The 17,342-nt window shown below is 46.7% G+C and overlaps 1 protein-coding gene across 11 annotated transcripts in view; it reads right to left on the bottom strand.

The window, feature by feature from the left end:
- ARHGEF3 (Rho guanine nucleotide exchange factor 3) overlaps window positions 1-17,342 on the bottom strand; it is a 301,074-nt gene that overhangs the window by 19,374 nt on the left and 264,358 nt on the right. For all 11 annotated transcript variants that reach the window (XM_072598996.1, XM_072598998.1, XM_072599004.1 and 8 more), the window contains 2 exons: window positions 3,869-4,039; window positions 500-562 (listed from right to left, as the gene is read on the bottom strand). In XM_072598996.1, coding sequence (XP_072455097.1) covers window positions 500-562; window positions 3,869-4,039 — 234 coding nt within the window. The remainder of the gene's footprint in view (window positions 1-499; window positions 563-3,868; window positions 4,040-17,342) is intronic.

Raw genomic sequence — 17,342 nt, 5'->3', positions numbered from 1 at the left:
CCATCTATCCATCCATGCATGTTCTATCATTTATCCAGTTATCCATCCACTATCCATCTGTCTGTCTGGATGGATATATCCATTTGCTATCCACTATCTGTTGTTTTATCTATCCATTTTCCATTTGTTTATCTATCCATTCATATACTCATCCACTATCCATCCATTTACTCATCTCTCTCTCTCCCCACTCCCATCAACTATCCATCCACAGTACTGGGCCATATGCCAGATCTTACATATAGTTATGGAATTAAACCACATTTCCCCCTGACCCCTGCTGGAGAGGCTGTTTTCCTGTGGGTGCAGCCTATGGGGTGCTTAGCTCTTCCTCCCACAAGGCCTCGGTGTGAGGCCCAGGGGCCCTTTCTGCTCTTTGGGCGACTGTCCTAGTCATAATGTGCTCTCACATCTGTCTCAGATCCGTTCAGAAATAAGAAAGAAAAAATAAGTCGATGTGAAAATAGCCAAGAGATTTCAACTTTTCTTTTTTAAATACCTTCTTTGCTAATTTCAAGTCCTCTATCAAGTCCTCTTCTCCTTGGGAAAGCTCGAATATTGCCTGAAAGAGAAAAAAAAGGCAATTTGAGGGTGCTTTCATTTCATCTCTCTTCCTACCTGTATGGGGGTCAGGACTCCTGGGTTCCAGGGCAGTCTCTGATTCCAAATCTAGTGCCTGATTCTGCCTCTGGGTATCTTCCCCAGCTGTCCCCCAGACCTGAGACCTCTCCCTTCCTCATCTCGGCTTCTCTGCTTCCTTCAAATCCTAGCTGAACACTGGCCCTCCCTGCTTCTAGAGGAAGCCTCCACCAACCTCCTTAAGGCTAACTATCTGTACTTTATCCTAAATACAGATCTTGTCTATATACAGTTGCTCCCACGTGGTCTCTTGCATCAGCCTGGGAATTCCTTGAGGGCAGGGACTGTCTTTTTTACTTTCTCTGTATTCCCAGAACTTAGAGGCACACAGTAGGCACTGAATAGATGTTCACTGGCTTGAGAGTGTATGTGAGAGACTTCAGACTCTAGGCCAAAACTTCCTCATCTGTAAAATGGGAGGAGGGGAATGGGGCTAGAAAACCTCTAAGGCCCCTTTTAGCTCTAACCACCTCTGATTATGAGACCAAACAAAACCCTTCATTTCTAAGCCACACACTGTACTTAGCCAGTATCACCACGGTCGCTAGACTGGCTCCTGGGCCTTTGTAAATAAACAGCTGAGAGACATCTCAGCTGTGGTTGGGGCTGATTCCAAAGTGGTGGATTTGGCCAATTGCAGGGTGGCCACCCAAACTCTTCCCTCTGGGATTTAGGCAGGTGGCAGTACCCAGAAACCAGGGCCGTTGAGTGGCTGTCCTCCCTGGGCACTCAGCACAGCATGGGTGCCCACTTCTCCATAATTTGTGAGCCGTAGACCTAGGTGGATCCCAGGGTCACTTAGTGCTCTAAGGCTCCCCAAACAAGCTAAGCATGAGCGAGTAAAAAGAAAACACAGTAATGGTTTGTCCCCTTGGCTGTCTCCATCCTGAGAGTCCAATTCACAAACTGCCTTTGTACGAAGCAGGGCTACAGTCCTCCAGGGAGGCTTCTCTGGCTCCCTCAGAACCCCCCATACCACTTTTCCCAACCACCTGCACTGCTAAAGAGTCTCCAAAGGGAATGATATTTATAAAGCATATTGCACAGGGCCTGGCAAATAGAAAGCCCTTAATAAATATTGGTTCCCTTCCCACCTCGATCCTGCACTCCGTGCTTGGGAAACTGCATAGACTTTAGAAAAAACAGGGCAGTGCAGTGCAGTAGGCAGAGCCAGAGACCTGGGTTCATGAATTCCTTCTGACACTTGTCACCTCTCAATGCCCCAGCAGCTCTGTACGTCTATAAATTGCAGGGCATGGGTGAGGGTGTTTCCTCACACAAAAATGCCTTATACTGATGAAATCACAAGTCTGGACCCAAAATGCCCCAACTCTGAGGTAATGTGAGGTCTCAGCAGCAGGGCCAGGGTTCAGATTCTGGTCACTACTAACTAGGTGGATCTCACACCAGCTCCTTTTCAGGAATGTACTGGCTTTAGTGTGCTCTTCTGCACACACAAGGGAGTTTACACATTGGGAGCTCCTAAGCAAAAGAAACTGCAGGTCTCACCCTCCTGCTCTCCTCCCCCCAAAAAGAAGGGAAATGTATTTCAGTCAAGGGTCCACTTAGTCATCCGGGGAGGTCATTTAATTTTTATTGACGCATCCATACTAACCCGAGATGCAACCTCTCTTGAAGAATCATGGGCATCACCGTCACATTTGCACAGCATTTTAAGGTTTACAAAACACTGTCCTCACAATAACCCTGTAAGGTAGGCGATGTATGCACAGGTGCTGCTGTTTTACAAATGAGGAAACTGAGGTCCAGACAAGGCCCAGGCTTGTCCAAGGTCACACATGTAGTGAGTAAGCACCAAAAGTGGATTTGAACTCCTGTCCTCTTATCTCTGAGCCTGGGTGCTTTCTACTGGACCATACTGCACCACCATCCATTCCAAAACCAGGGTCTTTCCCAGAAAATTCTGCCATCTCTCACTGCAGTCAGCAAGTGTAGCTTGATCCTCATGGGACCATTTATTTAGAGGGTCCATGGAGTCCAACCACCTCATTTTACTGAGAAGGAAACTGAGTCACAGAGGAGCCCAGTGACCTGCTCAGGGTCTCCCATCTGATCAATGTCGGAGGCAGGCTGTGAATTCAAGTCTTCCCAGTGCCAAGTCTAGGGCTCTGCCCGTTACCCCAACCCAGCGAGGGCCCTGAAAATCCCAATCTAGATGAGGGTGGAAGAAATCAACTGGGAAATGAGCCGATTAGAAAACCTGATCTCCTCCCGAAGCTTTGGGGCATCTTTCACTGCTATATTTGGAAGCCTCACTAAGGCTCCCCTTTATTTTTAAACACAGGCTTTTCTTGATGCCTTTTAAAAATAATACTATTACTTTGCCAATGCTTCCCCCACTGAAACTCGAAAAAAAAAGTGGCTAAACAGATTGGTCCACGATTTGACTGTATCTGCAGATGAGATGCTTTCTTGTGAACCTAGAACCCATTGCCTCTCTCTGCTAAGACAGGGACTGTCTCGCTGCTCGTCCAGCTTCTCTGTGACCCTGGGCAAGTCACTTCACCTCGGTTTGCCTCATCTATAAGATGGCAATAATATGAACACCCACCTCCTAGGATTATGGAAAGCCCAAGTGAGATAATATATGCAAAATGTTTTGCAATCCTTAAAGTGCTATCTCAGTTTAGATGATGATGATCATAGCAGAGACTGAAAGAGGGCACTAAGAGGTCCTGTTAGGAGCTGGAAGGGCCCACGGAGGCCTCCTTGAAGGTCTGGTCCCTTTCTTTTACCAATGAGGAAACAGACACCCAGGAATGTGTTTTGCCCAAGATCATACAAAACAGGAAGTGCAGGTGGGGGAGGGAGAAGTGAGCCCATATCCTCCCTACTTCCAGCCCTCTCTCTCTACCATGCTCTTATTTCTTCGCTTTAGGACATACATGTGTTAAGTGATAATGATCAAATTTCTTAAAAATAAAATTTTTTAATGCACTTAGGGAACTCACTATTTTCTTCTGAAGGAGCAATGCAGAGCCTGGGCTCATTTATTTGTGTGGGGAAGTTCAGAGTTTCACATATCTGTTTCCCTGCATGGTGCGCCTTCTTCTGATCTACCAAGAGTCATCCCAGGATGGAGAAATGGGGAGAGCATTTCGCAACAAGGCCTGGATGCAAGCCTGGGGCAGAAACCCCCCTGTCCCAACAGTAATCAGTTCCACTTGCGTGATCGCACTGATCTGCCCAGGTCTAATTAGGATCCTACCTCTTGGCGTTTGATCTCCTTTGAGGTAAGCATCTGGTTGACACACACATCAAAGGTCTCGCTCCATAGCTTGCTATCCCTTCGCTTGGTGCTCGCGGGAGCCGCATTTCTAGACCAGGGTCGTGGGGTGAGGATGTCGGGGCGACTGTCGCTGCGGAAGCTGATCGAACGCTAAATTGATGAGACAAACAAAAACACAAAACCATTACTGATATCAGTCTGAAGACCTGGTGGGCCACAGATGAGCCCAGAGATATGAAAGTGAGGATAAACCCCACCACACTCTCAGGATGTTGGCCAAGCAGGAGATGCACATCATGGACCTGAAGTCATCTGAGAAACCCTTGGCTTCCTTGATCTACAGCTAACGATATTGATAGTGAGCGCACAGCCAACGTTTCATCCCAAACACCACTGCTAAGAACGTACCAACAAAAATGTATGACATACCATTCTCTTAATGTTTGGGTATGGGATGTAGATGGAGCCTCAGGTCCACAGACACTCGGCCCTGCTGGCTTCAGCCCTAATGTGCCTCCCTTCCAAGTTTAGAACTCTGGAGAGGAGGGGGCTGTAGAGAGAACGGAGCTACTGAACATCACACTGGAAGAACTATAAAACACTTTTCCAACAATGTCCCATTTTACAGATGGGGAAACTGAGATTTCGCATGGCTAAGTTACTGGCCCACAACCACACATATGGTCAGGAGTCAAGATTTCAAGCTACAGTCTTTTCATCATACCACTCTGCTGTTTGTAAAATCAGCTGTGATTTCTGACTCTTAATTTTTACCTAGGGGCATAGTAGTATAACTGGCTCCTTCAGTCTGTTAAGGTGGTGGGACTAAATATACAGAATGAGACACAAATTTGTGGCCAGTGTGGGAAGCTTATGTTTGACTATCCATATTTGCTACAAGGCAGGTGGGGGAAATGGGAGGGCCTGGAGTCCTGGCTCTGGAACCCCTCATCCACATGACTGTGGGTAAGTCACTTGACCTTGTCAAGTCTCAGTTTGCTCATCTGTAAAATGGAGCAGGATGATGTTTGCAGTATGTACTTCACATAGGTAGGTACTAGTAAGAAAAATTGCTTTCTACTAAAAAAAATGCTTTAAACTGGAAAAAAAATTCATTAAAACATTAAAAGCAAAAGCAGAGTCCAACAGATTAAAAAAAAAGCATGCCTGGACTGAAACTTCTTTATCTTTTGTGGTGGAGGGGATAGGAGGCAGACCAAGCTCCCTGCACTGAACAATCCAAAGCCTCAGACTTCCTTGCACTCCTAGTCTCATCCGTCTGATCACAAACAGGCAGAAGACTCCATGAACAGACATTTGTCAAGTGCCTACTATGGACTGGGGATATCAGGTCCCTGTACCATCTTTGCCACATGTGCTAGGCTAAGGGTTCACCTGCACATACTGAGTCATGGCACCATGGCCTACATCTGGAATCCATGACACCATACTGGGCCACACTAGAGGCTGAGGGAGGAAAGCCAAGGGACCAACTAGACTTCACTTCCAGGAAATAAGTTCTCCCTAAAGAGTGGAGGCCATTCAAAAGGAACTTTGCTGAGAGAAGGCTCCCTGAGCTTCCCAGAAGTCTTTGCAGCCACAAGATGAATGCAGGCTCTAGATAGGTCAGTGCACACACCTCCTTCCCCCTTCTCCTGTGACTTTACCTGCCTGTCAACCCCACAGGGATTCCAAGATCTTTGTTGTCAACATCTCAGGAGTTGCTGGGCCACCCATCCAGCAATCATTATTGAGGAAGTTGGACCCAAAGACAAAATGAGAAACAGGTCTTGTCCTCAAGAACGTATATTCTCCTTGGCAAATATGAAAGTGGATTAAGAGTCTACACCATGATTTGAGGACAGGGACTCACAGGAGGGTGACTGGGATGGTGAAGGACCCTGGGCTCATGCCATGGGTGGCTGGCTACAGGAACTAGGGAGAAGGCAAGATTGATCCAGGGCATGATAGCCACATTCAAGTATCTCAAAGACTGTGGAGGGGGTTCAGTCCAATGGTTGGTGGGAGGCAAAGGAGGCTATGAAGGCTTGAGCTAAGGAGGAGCTCCCTGGCAATGAGAGCAAAATGGTGGCCTTGCTGGCCTGTCAACTCCTCCATTAGGCTGGTAGCTCCTTGAGGGCAGGCACTGCCTTTTCCCTTTCTTGTATGCCCAGCACATGGCACAGGGCTTGGCACACACTAGATGCCTAATAAATGCTTGCGCACCATTGACTAACATTTCAGGATCATAGACTTAGAGCTAGAAGGTATCTTACAGACCTCTGAGTTCCTCTGTCTAATTTTACAGCTGAAGAAACAGGTCTCAAAAGGCTAAGCCCAAAGTCATATAGGCCATAAGGATCTGAGATAGGATCTGAACTCAGGTCTTCTGACTCCCAGTCCACTACTTTCACCACGACACCTTCAAGTCAACATATGATGCTATCCCTGATCACATACGTGGTAGAGGGAACTTCTGTTCACATATGAGTTGGACATGAGGTCACACAGATCATCTCCAATTCCAAAAAAATTCTGTGAACTCTCTAATAATGTCACAGCAAGCTCCTTAAAACTGGGAGCCAACCCAGGAGCAAATGCTGACCTACCAAAGAGCCATCTGCACCTCCAGGCCTCAGTTTCCTCATATGTATAATGACAAGGCTGGCCTGGATGATAGTTAAGATCCTTTCTAGTCCCAACATTTTATGGTTCTAACATCTTAAGCATCATCAGCCCATCCACAAAAATTGCTTTGGCTCAGACTCTCTGAGGTTAGAAAATTCTGTGAGCCTTGCACTTGCCACACCTCACTGAGACTCCTGCTGGTCCTGGGGAAAGGACACAGAGATGTGAGAAAAGGTCATGCCCAGGACCATGGGCCAAGGGCCATTCTATAGCCATGCTTAGAAGCATCTCACCACAGGCATGAGAGAGATGGCAGGAAGTACACTGAGTCACAAGGCATCTCTACAGTTTCAGTTTCTAGGACAGTGAGGGGGCCTTCAGTGGAGTGGAGGTGGGGGAAAGGAAAAAGCTGAAAAGCACATTTGAAATAACACTTTCACTTGCTAAAATTAAGAGCCTGCCCTTTTCAATTCCCACCCTCTGAACAAGTGTGTTTTTTCTTTTCTTTTCTGAGTCTCCCTAGCTTGCCTCGGCTGAAAGTACGGGGGCTACCAAAGGCCCAGTCCCACTCTAATCAATCAGCTCTACTGTGATCCTCAGTCATGGTAGCACATGCAACCAAGCCTTGGGAAGGGATTTTGTAAAACTTTGCTGTTGGTCAAGATTGGGACCAGTAAGAGAGCAGGGATGGAGATGGGCAGATCTCTCCCTATTGGGAAAAATATTCCCTCCTGATGGATAGATAGTCTGCTCTTGGGAGTGTCATGAAGGGCCAACCTTGGAGTGCCATACAGAGCTGAGAACAGGCTGAGATGGCACTGAACCAAACCCACAAACATTTAGCCCCATGGGTGATCCTTGGAATGAGAAAACATTTCAGGGCCATCATGAGAGTACAGGAGTGAGGCTGGCCAGGCAAATGAGCCAGAGAGAAAAAAACAATCCAATGTCTTAATTGGCAACAGCTAAAACAACATGGCTGCAATCTACATGGATGGTGCAGATGGCAGCAAGCATGTGTATACAAGCATACGCCCGATAACGGGAAATGGTTCAGCAGGTGGGGGCTGAAATGTCCATCAAATGGGAAAAATGGAAAATGTGTAGATGGAAATAGAAACTTGGCAAAGAAGAGCAGTAAGTGGAAATATTAGACTTATTGGCCATGGTTCCTGTAGACTGTACTCTCATGTCCCTCTAAAGAAGAGGTGTGTTCCTAATAGAGAGGCAGATAGGGACAGAGGAAAGAACACTGAAGGAGGAAGGGCTGGTTTGGAATCTTGACTCTGTCATTATCTGTGTGACTTTCACCTCTTCCATGTCCATATCTGCAAATGAAGGGACTGCGGGATCACAGAACCAGAGCTGGTGGAGACACCCAACTCCAAACTCCAAACCCCTCAGTTTCTTCTCTTTCCGCTATACCAAATTTCCTCTCTAGTGAGAACATCCTTCTTTTCTAGAAGGACACAAAAGCATAGCCCACAAAAATGGTAGCACCAACAAATCTAATTTGACCAGCTATGTTCTTCTCAAAGACATTCAGTGACTTGACTAAAGTCCCATGCAAGATCTGAACCCGGATCTTCTGGAATAGGTGATGACCAAGGTTCCTGCTGGCCCTAAGTCTGTGATATCTCCCTCCTCTTTCAGGAACCACCTGTAGCTCCTTATTGTCTCAAAGACAAGAGTTCTTAACCTTTTGGGAATCCGAGACTCTCCCTTTTGGTAGTCATGTGAATGCCACAGATTCCTTCTCAGAATAAGGTTTTTAAATAATTGAAGGAAATGCTAAATTTCAACTAGAGGTTAGTGCAAATGAAGACCGTAATTCTTATCCTTCCATGTTCATGGATCCCTCTAAGAGACTGCGTTACCCCTAGTTAGGAAACCTTGCTCTAACATCAAATACAAATTCCTCATCTTATCACGTGAGGTTCTTTCTAATCTGGCTCCCATCTACTCCTCCAATTTTATTTCCTATGCCTCTCTTCCATGCATTCTCCATTCCAGCCAAACTGACCTAAGCTGGCCCATCTTCAGCTTTACTTCCAGGTCTAGAAAGTCCTCCCTCCCTTCAAGATAAAGTCCAGGGCCCTCTAGTAGATGGGTCTTGGATTTTAATTTGCTTTCCCTTGTTATGACTTGTTATTTTGCATGTTGATAACCTGAACTCATGTTGGGTTTCCCCAATAGATGGGAAGCTTCTTGAGGGAAGGGACTATTTTATCTTTATGTGCCCAGAACCTAGCATAGAGCCTGGAACATAGTAGGCACCTAATATAAATTTGGTGAATTTTTATCTTGATTCACATCTGTGGAGTCTAGCAATGACCTTGTATGGGATATTCCATTTATAAGAACTTGTCCCAGAGGAATTCTTCACTTTCATTTTATTTCCTTACATGTCTTCCCCAACTCTGACCCCTTTCTAGCAGATTAAAAAAAAGACCAACTCAAACCATTTGGTAGCTCAGAGTGGAACATGGAATCATGGCAGCTGTAGTCAGGACTCAAGTCTCCATTGGAAGGTCTTCAGAAGGCTTGAACCATGAGTCATCATTCTAGATACATTGCTGCAGTTAACTTTCAACAAACCTATCTCTTTTAGCTCCTCTAGCAAAGGCTTTGGAATGGCTCACCATCCTGCCCCCACATGTAGCCTACCAGGGAAAAATAATGAAGAGGGGGAAAAAAGCCTACTTATGTAGGGGCAGAAGGAAAGTGTGAGTCTCTATGTCACACAAAACAGAACAGGAAATTGAGAGGGCAAGTGAAACATATATTTAGCCTCATTTTCAGTCATGTTCAACATTTTGTGACCCTATTTGGATCTGGAGTGATTTGTCATTTCCTTCTTTAGCTCATTTTACAGACGAGGAAACTGAGGCAAACAGGGTTTAACAACTTGTTCAGGGTCACATAGCTAGTAAGTGTCATAGGCCAGATCTGAATATATCCCCTACTCAAAAAACTTGGATTTTTGCCTAGGCTGGAAGTGAAGTAGTCAGTCATGGGTCTAATCTTGTTACCAATTGTGTGGTGCGGAAGTTTTGAATGGCTCAGTTTTCCTGATCTGAGCTGGTTCTCCCCTCCCTAGGCAGCCCAGCAGCTGTCTGCTCTCCAAGGGCTTACCATGTTGGTGTTATCACCTATTGTGGGTCAGAATTCCTGAGTTAAAGTGATCCCCACCAGCCTTGGCCCCTCCAACAACAGGGATCAGGTGTGTGCAACCACCTTCATTCTTGGCTCCCTCCATCACTCATCATTTTTCCTAGACATACAGTAAAGTTCCAATTCTTCAGCACAGCCTTCAAGGTCACTGGTTGCCATGCCCCAATATAGCTTGATGGATTTTTTCTCATGCTCCAGACAGACAGAGCTATACATAATCCCATTCCCATGTCTTCTCTTCCTCCCAACTCTGCCTGTCCAAAGTCTCAAGGCTCATCTGAAAGCCTACTCCATTCCTGGAACTTTACCCCTACTCCCAACACACCATGAAATAGAGAGAATTTCCTTTGAGCTGCCTCATCTTACACAGCCAATGTAATGCAATCAAGAGTATTGACTTGGGAGCTGAACGGAAGGCCTGTCACCCCAGAATCTGGTGTCAGAGAATGTGGCCTCAAGTCCATACTTGGCTACATTACCTTGGACAAGTCCCTTCCCTTCTCTGGGACTCAGAAAGGGTTGATGGCTAACAGTCCCTATAACTCAAAATCCTAGGATGCTCTCTCTGGATCATGTCCTCTCTGGACCTCAGTATTCTCATCTACCAAATGAAAGGGTGAGACTAGGGGGTGCCTAAGGTCCCATCCAGGGCTGTCTTCACTCAATCAATGATCAGAAAATGGCACAGAAATGGGGCTATGAAGTCTAATCAATACAGAGGGTGAGAAGACAAGCTGAGAACTCATCAGAATCAAAGGTCTGGAAAGACCCAGGCAAGGAGGCATCTGCAGAGTCAGACTTCACAGACTGCTAAGACTGCAGACTTAGAGCCAGAAAGGATCTCAGAGGTCAAGTTCAACTCTCTCATTTTTTACTGATGAGGAAACTGAGGCAAACAGCAGTCAAGTTACTTGCCCACGGTCACACATCTAGTAAGTGTCTGAGACAGGATTTGAACCCAGGTTTTCAAGTCCAGGGACCTATCCACTGCACTCCCTAACCACTACACTCCCTAACCTAGCTGTTTCCTGAAATCTAGAAAGTCTCTGGAAGAAAGGTTGAATAAAATAAATACCTCATTCAATCTGGTGAGAAACATCAGAAATGAGATTAAGGATTGTCTTTTTGGCAGCAGCTTCAAGGCATACCCTCCATGGTGAAGAAACATCACTGCAGAGAAGAGGCTCTTCCTAGGCCCACTGAGCCCCGGAATTCCAGGGCTGGAAGGGGACCTTCACCTACACCTGGTCCAACCTGGTCCAACCTGGTCATTGTTCAGCGGAGGGACCTGAGGCCCGGCGATGGACAGACTCCTGCTCAAGGTCACCCAGCAAGTCAGTGGCAATTGTGGAGAAGAACAGAGGTCTACTTCCTCTGCCTCTCACACCCCACAGGAATCCCTTCTCAACCCCTCTTACTTCTAATGACTTCCATCTATGCTGATCACTTCCTCTTTATCTGAGCTATAGCTTGTTTGTACCTGGTGGCTTGCATTTTGTCTCCCTCATTAGACAGAGCTCCTTGGGGGCAGGGATGGTCTGCTGCCTTTCTTGGAATCCCCCAGACTTCCCATGAAGCCTGGCACATAGCAGATGCTTAATAAATGCTTATCAATGGACTGATTTCACCCAGTATTTGTCCTTTCTTTAAAAAAAAAACCTGACGCTTATGAAGTGCCTGGTGGTTAGAAAAGCCCAGGGCTCTTCCCCATGCTAACATTAATGTTGCACAGTCTGGTGCTGCAAGTCAGCCCTCTGATTCAATAAGCATTTATTAAGTACACACATACCAAGAACTCAATCAGATTATCGCTTTGTTCCTTAACTGTCTCATGTCCTGTTCTCTTGGCTAGATGGAAAAATCCCTTGATTTTAGGCAGGAATGAAAAAGATGATTATAATCATGTAAACAAACATTTTGTAAGCACCTACTCTGTGCCAGGCACAAGACAGGGCTCTGGGGATGATACCAAAAGACAGCCCCCGCTCTCCAGGGACTCCACTTTATTGGAGGAGATGACATGCACACATAAGTAGATGCCAAATGCAGGAGAAGTAAATACAAAGTAGATGGTGGGGTACTGGAGTTGGGGGCAAGGCATCAAGAAAGATCTAGAAAGTTGGGGTTTGAACCAAACTTTGATGGAAACTACAGTTTTTAAGAAGCAGAGGTGAGGAGAGGACATGCACTTGGGCAGGGGTCAGCCAGTACCAAAGCCCAGAGTTGGGGGATGAAGAGTTATACCGGAGGAACAGTGAGGATGGAGGCCAGTGGAGTGTGTGAGGGGGAGTCATGGATAAGCCCAGAAGGGAAAAGAGGGGTCAAGTTAAGAAAAGCCTGAAATTCCAAATGGAAGGCAAGCTTATGATTTACCCTAGAGCCTATGAGGGGAGGGGAGGAGTTCACTGAGTAGGGAGTGGCGTGGTAAGGAAAAATCCCTTTGTAGCTTAGTGGAGGGTAGAGTGGAGTGGGGAGAAACTTGAGGCAGGCAGATACCCACTGGCTACTGGTGCTGAGGTGAGAGGAGACACATGTTAGAGCTACTGTGAAAGTAGAACTAACAATACTTGGTGATTGATTAGGTATCAGGAGGGAGTGAGAGGGAAAAGCTCAGGGGGAGCTATGAAACTTGGATCTGGGGTCAGGCAGACCTGGATTCAGATCCTGCCTCAGACACTTACAAGTTATATGACCTCAGGCAAGTCACTTTAAAAAAATGTTTGCCTCAGTTTCCTCATCTGTAAAATGAGGATAATAATAGAACCTACCTCCTAGGGTAGGTGTGATAAGAAAGAATGTAAAGGCTTTTTAAACCTTGAGGCACTTTGTGGCTATGGTTCTTATGATGAACACATCATGGATGCCAAACTTGGAGTCTAGAAGTAGCACCCTATGCAGAAGTAAGAACATTCAGAAAAGGACTGGATCTGGAGGAAAGGAGAGCGAATTCAGTTCGGGATATGTTAAGTGTGAGGTGCTTAGAAGTGTCCCTGGACAGCTGCTGATGTGAGACCTGGCTGAGGCATCTGCATCGAGATGATCGTTGAGCCTGTGGTGGCTGGTGAGGTTAAGAAGAGAGAGAAGAGAGGCTAGGACAGAGGTTAGAGGCTACCCACATCCTTCCCCAGTCTCAGCAGCATCCATTTTTGGTTGTACAGACTCAGAGTTCATTAGAGATCACGAAAACGAAAGAAAGCTAAGAACTAACGAATGTTCATTTGGCTTGTTTTTGGATCTGGCTTTTCTAGGACCATTTTTGTTTGGGGAAAATAAACTTTTTCTTAAAAAGAACTGACTTAGGAAACTAACTTTAATGGAAACTACCTGAGAGGTGCTCCACGCAAATTAGATGTGAATCCTTCCCAGACCCACCTGGTTCTAGCCACATCCTCCCCATCTGCTGGGCCCAGCAGAAGCCTCCCTTGACGAGCACTCAGATCTCCTTCTCCTCTGGCTCCCTCCAGAAGTACTTCTTCCCAGTTCCCAGTCCACAATGGGGAGCTGAAATTCACCTCTCCAATCCAATGAGCATGATTAAGTGCCCTTATGCACAGGGCAGTTACTTACATTGTCAGACTGATTCCAACCTTCCCACCATCTTGTACCCTTAGCTAGATGGACAGTTCCTTAGTGGTGGGGTCCATGTTGTTTCTGTCTCCTCTTAACAGCTTTCACTGTGCCTAGGATAGGGTCAACTGTACCTGCATGGACTCAGTAAGCACAAGGCCTTGTACAAAACCCCTTGGATAGACCCTGATGTGCGGCCTTTTGACTGAGTCCAAGTTTTACAGAACAAATTCTTTTATGAAGGGGGTTTATTCTGTGAAGTTTGGATTTAGTCAAAGGGCTACACTTGAGGATGTAGAGGACCACAGGTGCCCTCAAGGCTGCAGGTTCCTCACCCTTGTCATGTTTTTTGGAAAGATTCTGGGAAAGGCCCCTCAGCTGCTGTACCACCTTCCTCTCATCACCTCCTTCCCTACCAAGTCCTCCCTACCCCCCATCTGTAAAGTGAAGGGATTGGACCTTCCCAATCCATCCCCACGTGCCCCTTCCTGCCTTTCCATTTTTCTCACACTTCATTTCCACCACAGTCCTCAGCTATCCTTTTACACCTCACACACTGATCTTGCCCCCAGTCCTCACAGACCATGTTCCATCTTCCAGCTCTATCCCTTTGCCTTGACTGATGGGCATGCCCATAAAGTCTATCTCTACCCATTGGCTTCCTTCAGGGCCCAGGTCTAATCCCACCTTCTCGAGGAAGACTTTGCCAGTGAAGGGACTGGGGTCCATGCTCACACAGCCAGCAAATATGAGACGTGGCCTTTTGACTCATTTCTGCTCTATACAGGCCTACCAATACACTTCTTGGGAAGGGGGCAGAGTCAGGATTCACACTCAGGTCCCTTGATTCCAAAGAGAGTACATTGCCTCTCCTGGCTATGGTATTACAAACAGAAATATTTCATTTCCAATATCCTGATATATGAACAGGTGACAAAATCATAAAATGGGAAGGATTTAGTAAAGAGGGAGAGAAAGGTGGCCAAGTGCCGGGATTCAGGCGATTGAGCCAGGGTCCAGACAGGCAGGTTTGTCTCCCAGACACACACACCCCAAGAAGAAAGGCCTGAATGAGGTCATCACAAATGGAGCATTACAGAGCAGGAGCCAGCCTCGCTTTCGAATGTAGCCACAGCATCGGCCGTCTGAGCCTTCAATGAGAACAACAGCTGTGCACAGCTGTGACAGGGGCTCAGGGGAAAACGTCTGGCCAAAACTCAATTCACTTTCTTCCCCGCACACAACTGGAACGAATGCAGGTCTCCTTTCACAGCAGGGCCAAATTTCCTTTGTGAATAGACCAAGGAGGGGTGAGAGGCATCTCGACTGACTCTGGCTGCTCCAGGATTTAGATCTTCTGAATCCAGAACAGAAAAAGGGGCCTCCATTCCTGTCAATGCCAGCCTTGTGAGAGGAGGCAGCAGCTCTCTGCATGCACAGAGTCAAGCAGACAGACCATGAGCAGAGGAAAAGCAAAGGCTGCTATGGCCCAGATGACCTTGTCTGCCCATGGCCTCCTTCACAAGCAGGGATACCACGGCGAACCATCACATACTGATTAATGACATGGAGCTCTCTCTAAATGCGTTTCCTTGCCTAAAGAAGCTAGATGCACATCCTGGGGCATCTGACAGCATTCCTGAGCTCCAGAGGAAGAATGTTCTTCTACCCAAGAGCCAAAGAAATGGTCCTGAGACAAAGGCAGACCTAACAAAGAAGGGATCTCTTCTCTATCACCTCTATGCCGATGACTCATGGATCATCAGGAGCATGGCTTGGGTCCAGATCCTGCCTACGTATGATCTTGGGGAAGTGACGTTTCTTCTCTGGTCTTTCAGAAGTCTCTTCGGCACTACGTCTGTGGCTCTATGACTCCATATTGATATATTCAGCTCCAATCCACTCCTCCGTTCTAGCTCAATAGTCACAATCATCCTTTCTTCAAAACATCCTCCCAGGATCACATACTTGCCCTATCTAACTCCTCCCTCCTCCTAGAATGTCTATTTCTGTTGAAGATACTGCCAGGTTAGAAACTTGGACTCATCTTGGCATGGTATAATAAGGGTGATGTAATGCTAACCTTGGAATCAAATCCTGCCAGCCTGGGTTCACATCCTGCCTCTGACCCTTACTAGCTGTATGACTTTGGGCAATTGGCCTCTAAGGCTCATTTTCCCCTTCAATGTTTCTAACTCCTCTGAGATGACAGAGGTACCTCTCTAGGCTTGGACAAAGAGGGGTAGGAGGAGAGTTAGAAATACCATTTTTGTTGTAGGACATGGGGGCTTGGAAGTTTGGAGGGAGTGATAAGGACCAGAACCAGGGTGGTGACAATGTATAGAAAGAAGGGTAAAGAAAAAGAGGGAAAGAATCCAGCAGCCTTGGTAACTAAAGAGAGGCTAAGCCAAAAATCTTAGGCATGTAGATTTATAGCTAGAAAGACCTAGTTCAATCACCTTGAAGAGGTCGTGCTCAAGGGAAAAACATGAGGAAGAAGAAGAAGAGAGAATGAACCAAGAGAAAAACCAGCAGAAGGAGCAGTAGCTTCTCTCTGGCCTCATCAATCATCACTCCCCTCTCGTGCTCTGGGACCCCACCACACTGGTTTCTGTCTGCTCCAAACACCCCATTGCCCACCTTTGAGCTGGTAACCACCTCCCTCCTTCCTTCTGCCTCCACAGGACCCCAGTTCCCACACCCCCTTCTATGCCAAGCCTTTTCTGACCCCCTCAACTGATAACACAGTCCATGGGGTCACACAGAGTCAGACATGACTGAATGACCGGACACCACCAACTGCTAATACCCTCTCTCCCTAACTACCTTGGATTTATTCTCAATGATTTGGGGCAGTGTTGGATAGAAGATAGGCAGCTGTCCTTGGAGTCAGGGAGGTCAGGGACCCCAGACAGGTCATCCAACCTTTTTCTCAGGGCCTGAGGCAACTTGTGATGACTGACCTGCCCTGGGAGGGCTCCCTAGCCCAATGATATCCACTTCCTATACTTACACATGTAGCTGCTGTCTCCCTCAACAGAACAGAAGCCAAGCTTCTGGAAGAGGGAAACGTCTCCTTTGGGGGAGGGGGCAGTCTTTGTAACTCCAGCACGCAGTAGGTGCTTCATTAAAGTGCACTGATTCTATTTGCGTTCCCAGTGCCTACCATGGTGCCAGGTTCAGAGAAGGCACTTACAAATAACTATGGATTAACTGATGGCCAGATTGGTATTTGTGATGCAAAGAAAGGCTCTCAGGCTGGCTCACATCCTCACTTCTAGAAACATCCATGGCTCCCCATTGCTGACCAAAGAAGAAATGTCATCTTTCATAAGACCCATTTGAGGGCCTCTACCATTTGGCACCAGCCAACCTTTGGAGCTTCACCTCCTTTTCCCTGCTGTGCCCTCACCTGACTCCTCAATCCCCTCCTTCCTCTCCCAGGAGTCTAAGGTCACTCCTACATCTGTATTCTTCCCTTCCTCTTTATTCCCATAGGGACTAATCCTGGTGCAGGGCTCTCATCATCATGTGGCTGGATGACTGAGGGAGCCTTCTGCAGTGCAAGTCAGTGGAGAGTGCACTGACTTGGGAGTCAAAGGAGCTGGGTGCAAATCCAGTGGCAAGTCTCTTTACCTCTACTGGCCTCAGTTTCCTGATCTGTAAAAGGGAGTGGGGGGAATTAATGGTCCCAAACAAAGGTTTTTTCTAGTTCTAAATCCATATTACTCTGACACTCACTAAGATCTTGTCTGGCTGTATATGTGACCCTAAAATCATGCTTCTATTTGCCTCTTATTTTCAATGGATCCTTCACACAGGACCATCAGATTCATCTTCCTTATGGTCGGTCACATCACTGCTCTGCCCAAAAACATTCAGCGGCTCTCTGCTGCTTACCAAAGTCCCAACTTTGCCTGACGTTCAAGGCTTTTCACAATCTCAAGCTACCCAACCTTCCCAGTCCTACAATCACATATTAATGGGCTTGTACCAACTCTACACTCTATCCACATGGCTATGCCTGACACACCCTTTCTCCACCCACTACACTACTACCCATTCTTTCATACTCAGCTCAAAT

Source organism: Notamacropus eugenii, chromosome 3 (genome assembly GCF_028372415.1).
Source record: "Notamacropus eugenii isolate mMacEug1 chromosome 3, mMacEug1.pri_v2, whole genome shotgun sequence".
In the NCBI taxonomy this organism is placed as follows: domain Eukaryota; kingdom Metazoa; phylum Chordata; class Mammalia; order Diprotodontia; family Macropodidae; genus Notamacropus; species Notamacropus eugenii.
This window is presented reverse-complemented; position numbering and strand designations above follow the sequence as displayed.